At 39.9% G+C, this 14,984-nt stretch overlaps 1 protein-coding gene across 1 annotated transcript; it reads right to left on the minus strand.

Moving 5' to 3' along the window:
- Positions 1 to 9,199: 9,199 nt before the first annotated feature.
- LOC127009337 (protein N-lysine methyltransferase METTL21D-like) lies at positions 9,200 to 14,968 on the minus strand. The gene is made up of 4 exons (XM_050882308.1): positions 14,714 to 14,968; positions 12,482 to 12,566; positions 10,530 to 10,719; positions 9,200 to 10,118 (listed from the first exon to the last, which is right to left on the minus strand). Exons 1-4 carry the CDS (start codon positions 14,847 to 14,849, stop codon positions 9,891 to 9,893), a joined length of 639 nt encoding a protein of 212 aa, XP_050738265.1. The 5' UTR covers positions 14,850 to 14,968; the 3' UTR covers positions 9,200 to 9,890.
- Positions 14,969 to 14,984: the final 16 nt, after the last annotated feature.

Here is a 14,984-nt window from a genome sequence, read left to right on the forward strand (position 1 = left end):
TTTTCCTGGAGTCGCCAAGACCTCAAAATATCAAACATGGTGTTACTATATTATAATAATACATATACAACTAATCTAGTGGGGTCCTGGTAATGTCTAGAGGTGCATGATTGGGGTTGCCTGAAAAAAAGGTTGGAAACCACTGAACTACAGTCAAGTTTGGACAGCATGTTTCTGGTTTCAAAGCCATCACCAAGCTTCTCACTTCTCAAACAAGACTAAAAACTCACATCATATGAAACATTGAAATAAATATAAGTCTTACAATATCGGTCATAGCAGATGCTGCCCCTTCCCCCCAGACAGAAAAAAATTTGGTAGTTTAACAAATTTATTTTGAAAAATTCAATACACAGCAACTAGTGTCCAGTTATCCCACCCTTCTTTCGTATAACCTGTAGACGTCTTGGCATGCTGCTGGAGTAGTTTGACAGAAAATCCATGTCAAGCTCGCCCCACATTTTGACAAGTCCCTGCTGCAGTGCCGGCAGGGAGGTGAGCATCACAGGCGTAAGGTTGTCCTTCACGTAGTTCCATGCATTCTCTATTGGGTTCAAGTTGGGACTGTTGCCTGGCCACCCTAGCAGTGGTATTTTCTTCATTTTAAGGAACTCTGTAACCACTTTTGCCCTGTGACAAGGTGCCGTCATGCATAAATGTTGTCTCATGGTGTTTTTCAAAACAGGACACCATGTGATCCCAAAGCACCTCCAAATAGTTTTCAGCATGCATAGTTACATATTTTGGAAGGAAGAAGAGGTCTCCTGAACCTTCATTGCTACTGAAAACACCCCAGACCACAACCTGGTCTGGGTGTTTAACACTTTTGACCGTGTACATGTCGTCATATCAGTCAAACCCAAGTGGACGACGCACCCTTCTCGACTTTTCCCTCACCAGCTTAAATGTGCTCTCGTCACTAAAGAGCACATTATTTCAGTCCTCTTGGCTCCAGTGTTTATATTTACATGAAAAAACTACCCTCTGTTTTTTCATTCATGGTATAAGGAGTGACTTGATGGCTGCTTTGAGTGATGGGAGCCCCAAGTCCTTCTGAATCTGGCAGTGAACTGTTCTTTCACTCACTCTCTGCAGAAGATTGGTGGGTAGAGACATCAGTTGGCAGGTTGAAATGAATGAGTTCTTGGTAACCTCACTCTTCAGGATTATGTCTGTTCTAGATGAGGATTTTCTAGCATGCCCTGGGTGTGGTTTAGGTAGAGGGACGGCCCCGGTAGGCAGGTGGCTAGCGGCCGCCAGTATGTGTTGAATGGTGCGTCCGTCATGTCCCAGATGGCACTCTGTTTCTTGTACTGGGACATTTTCTTCCATCAGAGCCAAAATTCTACCCCTTTCTTCCTTGGTACAGCCCATCCTGAGACATTTGTAGCATCGTTGCATGAAGAAATAGCGAGCATACAATAATCTGAGGTTGCGGGTACAGGTAACTCTCGATTTACGCGAGTATTGTGTCCTTGAAGAGGTCGCGTAAATCAAAAACAATGTAAATCAAACAAGAGGTAGGTTTCTATCGAAAAATGAATATTCACTTCATTCAGTGGAGAGAGAGAGAGAATATCCATATCGCCGAGATATCCACTCAGGCCCTCAGTCTCAGCCTCACTCGTGTGAGGAAGAAATGAGGGACATCATGAGCGACTGGCTAGTATTGGTACTGGTACCGTACTGTATAGCTCGTACCATTAGTACCGGAACTGGTACCGGTACCTGCCCACCCCTATTGTTGAGTAGCGTGGCAGCGTGGGTACTGTATTGTTGTTCAAGTGGTGCGTGGGAAGAACTGAGCTCAGCTGTGTGGCCGCTGCACCGTGTGAGTCCAGTTGCGTGAGACATCTGGTGGCCACTCCATAAAATATCGCGTTTAAGTGAAAAAACGTGTAAATTAAACATTTATTTGGATTTTTTACCCCGCGTTATTTAAAAAACGCGCAAACCAAACTCGCGTAAATCGAGAGTTACCTGTAGTAAATAGCAGCAAAGTAGCTCCCCATACAAAGAAAGGCCTGGGAGCCACTGACTCATGTGTTGTGTTCCCTACAGACTTGAGGAACACTGCTGGAGTTACCGGATACCACCAAAAGTGTTGCCACATAGACCGTAGTTGAATTGGACATCCGTCATGCCGTGTGTATCCCTCATTGGTTTTATAGGGGGGGGTGCGGCATCTCTTATGACTGCTACTGAACATTCATTTAAGAGGTATTACCTAAAACAAGTTATTGAAAGACCTGCAATACGTGTCAACAAATGGAACAGTGCCTGCAGCTGTCATGAAGCATCCACACTTTCAACTGTGTGTTTAGTTTACTGAGAGACTCAATAAAAAGAGTAATAAGTTGCTGCTCAATCAATCATCAACAGAGTTACATTAAATCTATGCTACAAGTCATAGATCACTACAGGGGGGTGGCAGGGTAGCATTAGGGGTAATATTTTTTTATTTATTTTATTTTTTTTTACAAAATCTGAATTACAAAATCTATGTCACGAACACTAAGGCTAAGTGTTTAATCTTGTTTACAATTTGTAGCACACCAGATGCCAAGAAAGATGTGAGTGTTTGCGTGGGTGAGGTGGGGTGTCAGTCCTGTGGGAGCCAGGGGAGCATCAGCTTGGTAAAAGTTTGGGAACCATTGGTTTACGTACACCAAATTATATGCTTTCCCCTAGTAAACTATTTAGGAATCACTTCAAACAAATTTATGATGAAAACTAGTTAATTGGTCCCTCTCCCTGTAAAGTAGGCTGCGTCTTATACAGAGGTGTGTCCTATATGCTGGCAAAAATAATATTGCTTTTATATATATATATATATATATATATATATATATATATAGAGATATAGATATATATAGATATATATATATATATATATATATATATATATATATATATATATATATATATATATATATATATATATATATATATATATATATATATATATATATATATATATATAAAATGTTTTTTTTTTTCTTTTTTTTTTTTTTTTTTTGTTTTGACTGAACACAAGTTAAATTTCTGAGCCCATAGAGCACAACAAGTTTTGTGTTTAATAAGTTAATTTTCAGTGGGGAAAAGGGCTTTGGTTACAAGATCCCCTAACCCCATTTTATATGTCTTAAATACTTAACAAAGAGGGCTCATAAATAACATATACCTAATAGAAGGCTTTAAAAACATCATATGCTCAACATGAAAGGCCTGAAAATAACTCTTAGATGATAAAAGAAATTTGAAGATTGCCACAGCCTCCAGTGGCCTCATGCATTACAAACCTGATCCCTGCCAACATAGAGGCATACCAGCACCATGTTTGTGGCAATGTGTAAGGCCGGCTCCTGGAACATGAAGCAGTGCAATGCAGTAGGCAGCGTGTGTGAATCCACACGGCAGATGGTGCAGGGAAGATCACTCCCTTGAGAGTGTTGCTCACTCATGTACCATTCTGTGTTGGCAATATTTACAGATGCTAAGTCAAGTAGTGCTTGGCCAGGTTTTGGGTGTTATTCATTCATGTAATAGTGGATTTTGTCCTTGAGGAATTAATGTTCAGTGAGGCAAAATTATATATATATATATATATATATATATATATATATATATATATATATATATATATATATATATATATATATATATATATATATATATATATATATATATATATATATATATATATATATATATATATATATATATATATATATAATATTGTGTGTGGAGGTGGGTGTGGGTATGCAAGCATGTTTCCTGAATAAAACAAATATGATCATGTAGCTTGGAGGAACAAATGAAGAATATACAGACTCATACCTGGCTATACACATTCTCAAAACTACCCAATAGTAGGGAATATGGAAGAAATGCACATTTACATAATTATGATTTTTTTTATTGAAGTGTTACTGTAATAAGACAGGCTCCCAGGAGTAATACACTGCCATCATTTAGATAAGCTTGGGGGTTTAGACTTGCAGAACATAAAATGAATCATGTGATCTCAAAGCAAGCTAAATTACATAGCTTGTGTCTGTTTGGTGTTCATTAGTAATAGATAGTTCTACCCGTTAGCTACCTGTCTTTGTAGGCATAGCGTATATTAATGACATAAACAGTAGTGCATGTATGCATTCAATATATATCTGTGCTGAAGTTGTGCCAATGCTTCATTGTCAGTAATGTCTATTCAATTAATGCTGGTTTTCAGGCATGCATCAGTTGATGCTTTTTGCCACACTTTGTGTGAGGACTCAAGTACATTTCAGTTAGGTAATTGGTGTATTGGAATAGTTTAAATATGGCTGTGTTATTCTTTTGTGTAAAACAGTATTTTGCTTGTTTGTATGTATAACTTTACTCTTAATTTACAAGTCATCATATTATAACTACTGCAGAGATGTAAGAATAGGTCCTTTGCAATTCTACCCTTTCAGATAACTTGTGGAAAGCACTAATGATGCTATGTGAGTGGGAAATGTTTTGTTAGTGTAAATGATAAAAATTTGCACCTCATAGCAATCCTATACTGCTCTTCACTGCCCTCGAGTAATAAATGTTATGAAGTAGATCCCTGCAAGAAAATTCCCTAGTTATATCTGAATTGCATAGATTCATTGTAACTTCATGCAGCTCCAATACAAAACATTGGTGGCTATTTGAATATGCAAGTTTTTGAGGTAGCTAATTTAGAATTTTATCCTGTTATGAACATTTGAATTCTTATAATTAAGTTAGCCTTCACAGAAGCTCAAATAGATAGATGCATGGCCAGTAGCCTTTAAGACATGAAGAGTGGTGGTGAATTTTGTATTTTTATAATGTTATACGTTTTCAATTATTGTCACTGCTAATGGTGTGTGTGTGTATATATATATATATATATATATATATATATATATATATATATATATATATATATATATATATATATATATATATATATATATATATATATATATATATATATATATATATATATATATATATATATATATATATATATATATATATATATATATATATATATACCACCCAATAGTAGCAGAGATGAGAAGTCTGTGTTTAGGTATGGAATGATAGAGAGCATATCTTGGTACATCTCACGTTATTTAAAAGTAAAAGTATGTAGAAGGTTAGAGGTATACATTTTTCTGCAAAAGCAATTATCTAGAAATATTGCTTGATGTTTTCCTTCTAGCTGTGTAAAAGTATGTACATGTGATTGCAAGTTTTCTACGTTTCTGCTAGATGCAACGACGATGCAACTTGAAATGGTCCTTGTAATGAGGGTTTGGAAGAGACTGCAGAGGGTTTTATTGAACACTGAGTGGTGGCTGTGAAAGCACAGGGACAATCATGAATATTTAAGTACCTTTGCTTGTAATTCCATAGGCTTGATTGACCCTTTGATCCAAAGTAATGATGTAAGTGTCACGTAGTACCTGCTTCTATTGTTGGACTGAGGCCATCCATCCTGAAAAATAGATTTTGTTATTTTCATGTTGGATAAATGCTTAACTTTGCTGCTCTGATGCCTAGTTCCCTCCAGAACTCCCTCCAAGAGGGTAACCATAAAATGAAAAAATATTTTGTCTTTTCCTATGCACATCCTTTGCTTTTCAGTTATGTCACTTGTCATAATATATGTAAATACTATTGATGCCAATTCGTGCCCTCATCTTGCCATGTGTTTATTAACCTGAAATTTAGTTCTTCCATACACACACACATACATACAATGGACGAGATTCCACTGTCGAGTTTTAGACCAAAGATTGAGGAAGTGGTATTTCAGGAGGAAATGGGAAAGGAAATGAGCAGAAAGGAGCCTATGGAAATATGGATGGAGTCTTGTCAGCAAAACTGGATATAGTAAATGATTATCTGAGGGAGAGGAAGGCAGATATATTATGCTCAATGGAAACAAAAGTTGAACAAGCACAAAACTTTTAGATGTGTGATAAAACAATTTAGAATATTGAGAAGAAATAGAGATGGGAAGCTGGGAGGAGTGATGGTGATGGTGGAAACATGATGGTGGATAAAGTGGGAGTGGGTGAGGGCATGGTGAAAGTATTGAGCACGCAAATATCAGAGAAATATTGCAATGGGGTATGTCCCACCGAAGACGAGGGCATGGAATGAGATGGACTACCAAAATATAAGTAATAGTACCCAGAATTCACTTTTCCATCATCCACATGTCATCTGTGTGTCAAAAAACACGAGAAATTTACCTCGGTCTGGAAAGGGGGAAACATGTTTGCGACGCTGGGGGTATTGAACTGTGACCAATCAGATGGGAAGCCACCACTCCACCTTGCAGCTAAAGAGGCGCCTCCCTTGCTGAGTGAGTTTTTATGGGCTTTCCACATCGAGCAGGTCACTACATATGGGAGTTTTCACATCGGGCAGGTCACTACATATGGGACTTTTCACATCGGGCAGGTCACTACATATGGGACTTTTCACATCGGGCAGGTCACTACATATGGGACTTTTCACATCAGGCAGGTCACTACATATGGGAGTTTTCACATCGGGCAGGTCACTACATATGGGACTTTTCACATCAGGCAGGTCACTACATATGGGACTTTTCACATCGGGCAGGTCACTACATATGGGACTTTTCACATTGGGCAGGTCACTACATATGGGACTTTTCACATCGGGCAGGTCACTACATATGGGACTTTTCACATTGGGCAGGTCACTAAATATGAGACTTTCCACATTGGGCAGGTCACTACATATGGGACTTTTCACATAGGGCAGGTCACTACATATGGGACTTTCCACATCGGGCAGGTCACTACATATGGGACTTTCCACATCGGGCAGGTCACTAAATATGAGACTTTCCACATTGGGCAGGTCACTACATATGGGACTTTCCACATTGAGCAGGTCACTACATATGGGACTTTCCACATCGGGCAGGTCACTACATATGGGACTTTCCACATCGGGCAGGTCACTACATATGGGACTTTCCACATCGGGCAGGTCACTACATATGGGACTTTCCACATCGGGCAGGTCACTACATATGGGACTTTCCACATCGGGCAGGTCACTACACATGGGACTTTCCACATCGAGCAGGTCACTACATATGGGACTTTCCACATCGGGCAGGTCACTACACATGGGACTTTCCACACTGGGCAGGTCACTACACATAGGACTTTCCACATCGAGTAGGTCACTACATAAGGGACTTTCCACATCAGGCAGGTCACTACACATGGGACTTTCCACATCGAGCAGGTTACTAGATATGTTGTGTAATACTGCTAAGTGTTTAGAGAGTCTGATCCATACGAGTGACAACATGATACTGGTGGGGAACTTCACCAGTAAAGTTCATTGGAAAGACGAGCATGGAGGGAGGAGAGGAGCCATGAGATAGCAAGTGTCTTGGTGGACCTGGGTTCAAGTCCTGACGGTCACTACAAGCTGATGATTTTCAGTCATTGCCAAGTGGCCTAAGACTACCCACATGCTGTCCTGATGACCTCCTATTAACCTGGACTAGATTAACTCTCTAAAGAGGATAAAAATGACCCCTGGGGGATAGCATGAGCCAAGCAAGATGGTGGCACTCTAAAACACCTGCCTGTGCCCTTGTAACAGGCTGGGGCCAACCACCAGGCACCACCAAGAAAGTTTACTGGCACCATAGGCTGAACGTAAAAAAGAAAAAAAAGTATTGATGAGTTGACATACAGACGATACAGTATATTAAATAATGCAAAGTCAGTGCATGTTATGTAGAACTTCCTTTCCTCTTGAAGGTAATCTTTCCACATCAACATTCTGCCTCATCTCCCTTCAGTTACCCTTCTTTTTTCAGTGTAACTCATGTGGCTCCATATTTAATATTGAAAAGACATACCTGTAACTCCATAAGGAAATGTACAGATATGGGGTAAGCATTGGAAGTCAGGGAGTGAGGCTGCATAGATGTCTTCATTTGTATTCAGCCACAGAAGGAGAAACATCCCTTTTACAGTATCATGCTCATGTAATATTGCTTAAGAAGTGCCATTAAACATAATGGTTTTGATTTTGTTAAATCTTTATTAAGAAAAGTTTTCTACAAATTGCACTTAAGTATTTATTCTTACTTCCCTATAAAGAATCACAGGATGAAAGTACAATGGTGCGCCAAATTTCATGCTTAGTGTCACAAAAAGTTGGGGTGTTGATCCCACGGGAAGACTGGTCATTGGTGCCAGGCTTGTCTGGGAACACACCTGTATATCCCTGTTTCTTGCTCCCTGGTCCATTTCTTCTTCAGTTTTAGACATTATTTCATTGGTATAACTGCCCATCTTAGCCCACACACAGTACTTATGCTTATCTATAGCTTTCCCAGACTTATTTTTTTAAGTTTCCATAAAAATATCTACAGGAAGAAATCAATTCATGGTATGCATGAAAATTTCTGCTCCTTCTCCTTTCATTGCATAACTCAGCTCTAGAAAATGTACTAGCATAAGATATTAGTATTGCTTTTATCAATCCGTGCTGTAACAGCCCTGCCAACCAGCGTTGCCAAATTGTCGTACTCTGAACATTGCATTTATCATTTTTAGGCCCGAAGACTGATGAGCAAGCATTGCAAAATATTGTTGCTCCATGTTTTCAGTTTCACTGAACTGGTTTAAACACTGTCAGCTTTCAGTTTCAGGTACCCAGATTCATAGTCAGGGATGCTACCCAGTGCACTGCACTGGGTAGCATCCCATTGCACAACACCCATATGTTGTGCAATGGTATATTACACTGCTTGTTTTTGAATCTGTGTTGACAGAGTTGTTATGGTGTTAATAAAAACATTGTCAACAACTCATGATAATGCACTTCCCAGAGCTGAGTTGTATAATGGGAGGGAGAGTAAAACTTCCATGCAGTCCTTGACCATAATTTCATCCTAAAGATGTTTTAACAGAAACTGAGAATATGTGCCCAGGACCTATGTAAAGTGTGGAAGGGTAAAACCAAGCCTGACTATTGTGAGGAAGCAAAGAAGAGCACTTACACCTATGAATGAATGTGACTGGGCACCGTGGACTGGGCTCTGACCTCATAATAATGTGATGGGGTGGCGAAGCAATGATCTAGCTTCTGGGTAGGCTAGGTGACTCTGGTATTTCAGCTCAGCAGTAAGCCTGTGGAATACTTGAGGGTTACCATGAAAAACAGATTCATGAATTGAGATGTTACACAACTTGGTGCATCATTATTCTAGTCTAACTTTTTTTATAAATCAATAAATCAGGAAGAATGGTTTTGCCTCAGAAGCAAATAGACCTTTGAACATGTAATATCACCATTTTGGAAATTCTAATTTAAGTGACACCTGGATGACACTATTGCCAAAATAGATCCTACATATACATACAAATACAGTAGCTAAGGTAACCTTAAGCAAGCCTTTCTCACACCCCTTTACAGTATGGAGATTACCTCTTCACTCATATATCAATGTATAGGCATATGCATGAGACTTTCTTTAACTATCACACAGCCTACAGTGTCTTTCAGCTGACTGCAACATGCTACTTCCAGATCTGTAATTTTAGCAGTTATTTCCCTGCCTCATGCCAGTATGTTTCTACCTCACGGACGGGTTCTTAAGCCTCCTTATGGATATTTAAAAATCAGATAGAATTCTAATGATAGAAGAGCTGACAAAAAACATATTTACTGGCAATATGGTAAGAGTAATTATTTCTGCTTTCAGGCACATCACATTCAATAAAATCAATCACTGAAAAAGTAAGCCATGTCTTGTTCACCAGTAAAATTAATATTCATATTTTAAATTGTACAAATAATAAATTTTACATATATCATTGATTTCTCTTCTTAAACTCATGAATTAGAATATCTTCACTCCTGTACACTTCATGCTGGTCTTCTACAGCTATATGGGTCTGTGTAAAATACTTTTCCATCAAAGCAAAGAATCTCCTCTGTAGCTCCGGCTTGTTCCCGTCAGTGCGCTGCTCGTGGCTCATGATGACAGTGGTGTTGGCGCCACTCAAAGCCTTCACAGTGGACACGAGGGGTTCAAGAGACTGAAAAAAATCATGATTTTGAAGTGGTAGACAGATTTTCTTTATTTTAATCCTGACTAGTGGTCAAATATTCACATGGCAATTTGTGAACTATTCTGGTTTAATCCCTTCAATACGGTGACGCCGATGTTGGCATCACCATATGGAAAGGGTTAATCCTCTTCTAAACCTCTTCCATTACCTCTTAATCCTCTTTTAAACCTCTTAAGAGGAAATGGAAGAGGATTAAGAGGTTTAAAAGGTTTAGAAGAGGATTAACCCTCTTCCATTTCCTCTTAACCCTTTCTATACTGTGACGCCGACGTCTGCATCACCGTATGGAAAGGGTTAATGCATTACCCTATTTGTTCAATTGTATCACATGAAGGAGGCATTGCCTTCATTATGCTTGACTTATTGTGTAACACTCACCTCCCCATAATAAATGCAATCAGCTAGCAGGATGACATCAGGAGTTTCAAGTGTCTGAATTTGGTCAGAGTTGCCCCAAGTCAGTTCTTGCACTTCCACGACACCAGTGACACCAGACAGGTTCTGGACTCGGTTTATTTCCAGCAGTGGTAGCAAGTCAGGCAAGTCAGTGAGGGTCACACGGGATGCCCTGTAGCAAAAATAATCAAGACAATGGATTCTGAAATTAGTTCTGAAGTTGTTCACCCTGTCACAAATTCACCATTGCCTGTATCATCATATGCAGTGCAAGGACTGTGGTTACTCCCAACTTGCACTCATTATCAAAGGTGGGCATTCCGCAATTTAAGTCTGCTGATCGCTAATCCGCTAATAGTGGACTAACAAAAAAATTGCGGAATAGCGTTAGCAAAAAATTAGAAAAATTAGCGGATTTGCAATTAGCGGAATCCCAAAATTATAGTCCGCTAACGCAAACTTTAAAGAAACGTCAACAATGAAATTTCCAGGAAATTCAAAAATATTTTTGAAAGTGTGGAGAAACTTCTAGATTAGGGTGGCCAGACATCCCGGAGTTTCCGGGACAGTCCCAGATTTTAATGGTTCATCCCAGAAATAAAACTGTCCCGGAAATGTCCCGGATTTCATGCACTGTCCCAGAAAATGTTTTTTTATTAAAGCATCCCGGATTTCACTTCCAGAAATCTGGCCACCCTATTCTAGATCTGTCTGATGTGCAGCCGGTCTGCGCAGCACGAAGGCGGCAGGCTGCCCAGGCTGCGTGGGCAGGAATACTCTAGAACTGTCTGTTGTGCAGCTGGCCTATTCTGGCAGCCTGTGTGGGAGGCAGTTTACATTAACTCGCTAAGTCTTAAAGTTTTTAACTACCAATAAAGGGTTAGTGGACTAAAAAATGGTTAGTGGACTGTTGCAGACTTAATTAGTCGACTAGAAAAATTTATTAGCGTTAGCATTAGCGGATTTATGATAGCAGACCGGCAAAGCCAGAAAATTTGCGGATTAGTGATTAGCGGAATGCCCAACAAAGTTAGTGGAATTGCGGATTGCGGACTAACAAAAAATTAGCGGGTGCCCACCTCTGCTCATTATATTTCCTAAGGATCTTGTCATTGGATAACATTCCTTTTCCTAACAGATGTTTTTACTGACCAGCTAGTATTGTTTTCATTTATAATTTAGTTGTGGTTACTGAGTGGCTCACTTACCATGTCCTCAAGGTTATAACCATCAAGATATTTTCATGAAAATTTGCCATATAGAAATATAGTTATGTTTAATGTTATTGACTAATTTAAATGATTTTAAAATTATTCAAAGAAACTGAACGTTGAAGGTGATTGTTGGGCAATGCCCACATCCCCCCTATGGCCCCACAACTATGGGATACAGGGTTAGGATTCTACACCTGGCTTTTAACCCTTTCAATACAGTGATGCAATGTTGGCGTCACAGTATGGAAAGGGTTAAAAGGAAATGGAAGAGGATTCATTCTCTTCTAAACCTCTTAATCCTTTTCCATTTCCTCTTAAGAAGTTTAGAAGAGGATTAAGAGGAAATGGAAGAGAATTAAGAGGTTTAGAAGAGGATTAATCCTCTTCCATTTCCTCTTAACCCTTTCCATACTGTGATGCCGACATCTGCATCATTTTTTGAAAGGGTTAAGAAGATTCCAAAATTTAGGGTTTAATTTTTGGATTTTATGCTTGGTATTCAGATTCCTAATTTTGGGCTTTTTTTATGTTCAAGGGTTGCCTCGTTTGCTGGATAATACATCAATACATGAAACTTATGGATAGACATTTCATACCTTCCTACCAACAAATAATTAACACCTCTGTGTAGTGTTAATATCTGTGAAAATTTTTTAATTTGATTGCTACAAGCTATCATGTGGTGTCATACAACTATGTATCATAAAAGCATTTGCCTACCCTAAGAGAGCTGCAGCAAGACCAGCGCAGCCAGTACCAGCGCCTAACTCAATCACAGTGGATCCTTCAAGGAGTTTTCTTTTACCTGTTGAAAAATAATATCAAAGTGGCAAATGCATGAAGCACGCAAAAGAGGAAGTCTTAACCCGGTAGCAGCGGGGATCATGTTTCAATGGTCCCTCCAAGCGAGAAAAATGAGAAAAAATCACCCCTCACGCAAACCATTTCATAATATATATCAAAGCATTTGTGATCAGATTATGTATCATCTATTTTGGGGGGTATATCATGGCACAAATTTGGTCCATCGCTGCTACACAGTAAAGCCACAGATTTGGCCCGTCGCTGCTACTGGGTTAATAGTGGTTGCTGGTCAACAAAAAAATACCATTAAGGAGCAGGGTAAATACCTACTGTGCATGTGTGAGGCCGATCTAGAGTTGGAGATAAGGAGTAGTGGCTGTAGAATGCTGAGATACATTAGACTTTTGAGATGGGAAGATAGGGTATCAAACAAGAGGGTGATAAGAATGTGTGGTGTGGAGGATGTGTTGAGTGTGCTGAGGAGGTGAAGACTGAGGTGGTATCAGCCTATCACGAGAAGGGAGGAAGGCCATGCCCTCAGAAGAGCTGCAGAGGTGGATGTAGAAGGAAGGAAACCAGCTAGAAGACCAAAGAAGACATGGAGACAGTGTGTGCTGGAAGACATGAGAAGGATGAACAATAGGGAGGAGAGAGTTCATAATCATCATGGGAGAGATCGATAGCCTGTCCAATCCCACAAAGGTAAATATGAACATAAAACAAAAAGGAGAAGAAGACAAGTTTTCTGATAAAACAGCCTACAGCAAAGCTACGTGCAGGCCAAAGGGGTCATCTGGCAGTTGGCCAAATACAGGCCTATAAGCCCTACATACTGTGATTAGACCTAGCCCACCATCACCATCATGGACTGGTGCAAGGATAGGATGGCATTTGGTTCAAAGTGATGCAGCAGTACTGCTCCTGTGCCTTCTAAAAGTGAACAGTTTTGTTGCAAGGGAGACTGGCGCCTGGCACTGTGCAGCACTCAGCACCTCACCCCAGCAGGATCAGGATACACACCTGTGGAAGGGGAGATCATGAAAGCAGTGGGCTGCTTTTGCATGGCTCAACTGTTTCTGAAAGGTTACCCTAAACCGGCCATCACAATGGATAACCGGCTCCTGTAGTCTATTCTATCAAGATGAAATGCACTTGCCCATAGAGGTGCCCTTTTTCCTCAAAGTTTGCTGCTAGCTGATTGATTAAATAACTGGGCATCCCATGGGCATCTCATTTAAATTTCCAAGATAAAAAATGTGATTGAAACACTCTAATAACTTGGGCCCTAGCTACATATATCACAATGTACCCCACTTGATCCAACATTTAATAACCCAACAACAACCACTGAACAGATAATTAATAATTTAACACCACACTGAACAAGTGACTATTGAAATTCTTATTTAAGGTATGTGATATTAAACTCTTGGCGATACTTCTAGGTAGCTACATATCAATCTAGTGGGAACCCAGCTGGTGACTTGACATTGCCTTACATGCATGTCAGTGGATAAAACAGTTGATTACAAGTATGAAGCAAGGTATTTGTTTCCTTGTGTTAAAGCCTGCCATTACCAACCTGTTGGGGATTACTGACGAGAGGCTAGCCTAATAATTTTAGACACTGACTGCTTATTTCTGGACAAAATATGATGCTTTTTATTGTGGAGATAGTATTTTTTTCCGGAAATCACTAAATGATTGACTTTTCACTGCCTGTCGTACACTTGCTGCCACCTCGCTCCCACCCGTTACCACCGGCCTGCATAGTGGACCACCCTCACCACTGTCCCGTCCCATCCTGCGCTGCATATTTCCACTGTTTCACACCACATGCCTAATAAATTTAAACATTTGCGACGGAAATTACGTACAAAATCGTGCAATTCACTCGATCTATCACCAGAAAAACATGAACCACATAAGAAAATCGTTGGTTGGGTGAAACTGTAAATTATCCATTTAAACTAACCTAACCCCTCTTAATTTTTTTAATTGATCCCTCTAAGGGGTGGACTTTGCCCCCCTCGACACCCCTTCTATTTTCCAGAAGTCATTTGTTACTGCACTGCATTCAGGGATCAAAAACGAATCCATATTGTATTAACACAAGAGGAGGCTACCCTGTCGTCAATATTATCCCACCTTTTTCCTGAACTTCCAGGTACTTGGCGAGGACAATGGCAGCGTCCCACACCACGCAGCCGACGTCTCCCTCCACCTCTTGACTCAGGAGGAGGCTGCGGCCCACAGACTCCAACTCGACCTCTCGGGTAAACATCTTCTTCAGTGTTCTTCTTCTTCGGTGTTTTATTAGGGCACTTCGTGATGCTCGCCGCCCCGTTGGCAACAATGACGAGGAAGACAGCCAAGACCAACAAGGTAAACAAAAGTCGAAAAATCATTTGTTGTGTTG

This window comes from Eriocheir sinensis, chromosome 40 (genome assembly GCF_024679095.1).
Source record: "Eriocheir sinensis breed Jianghai 21 chromosome 40, ASM2467909v1, whole genome shotgun sequence".
In the NCBI taxonomy this organism is placed as follows: Eukaryota; Metazoa; Arthropoda; class Malacostraca; order Decapoda; family Varunidae; genus Eriocheir; species Eriocheir sinensis.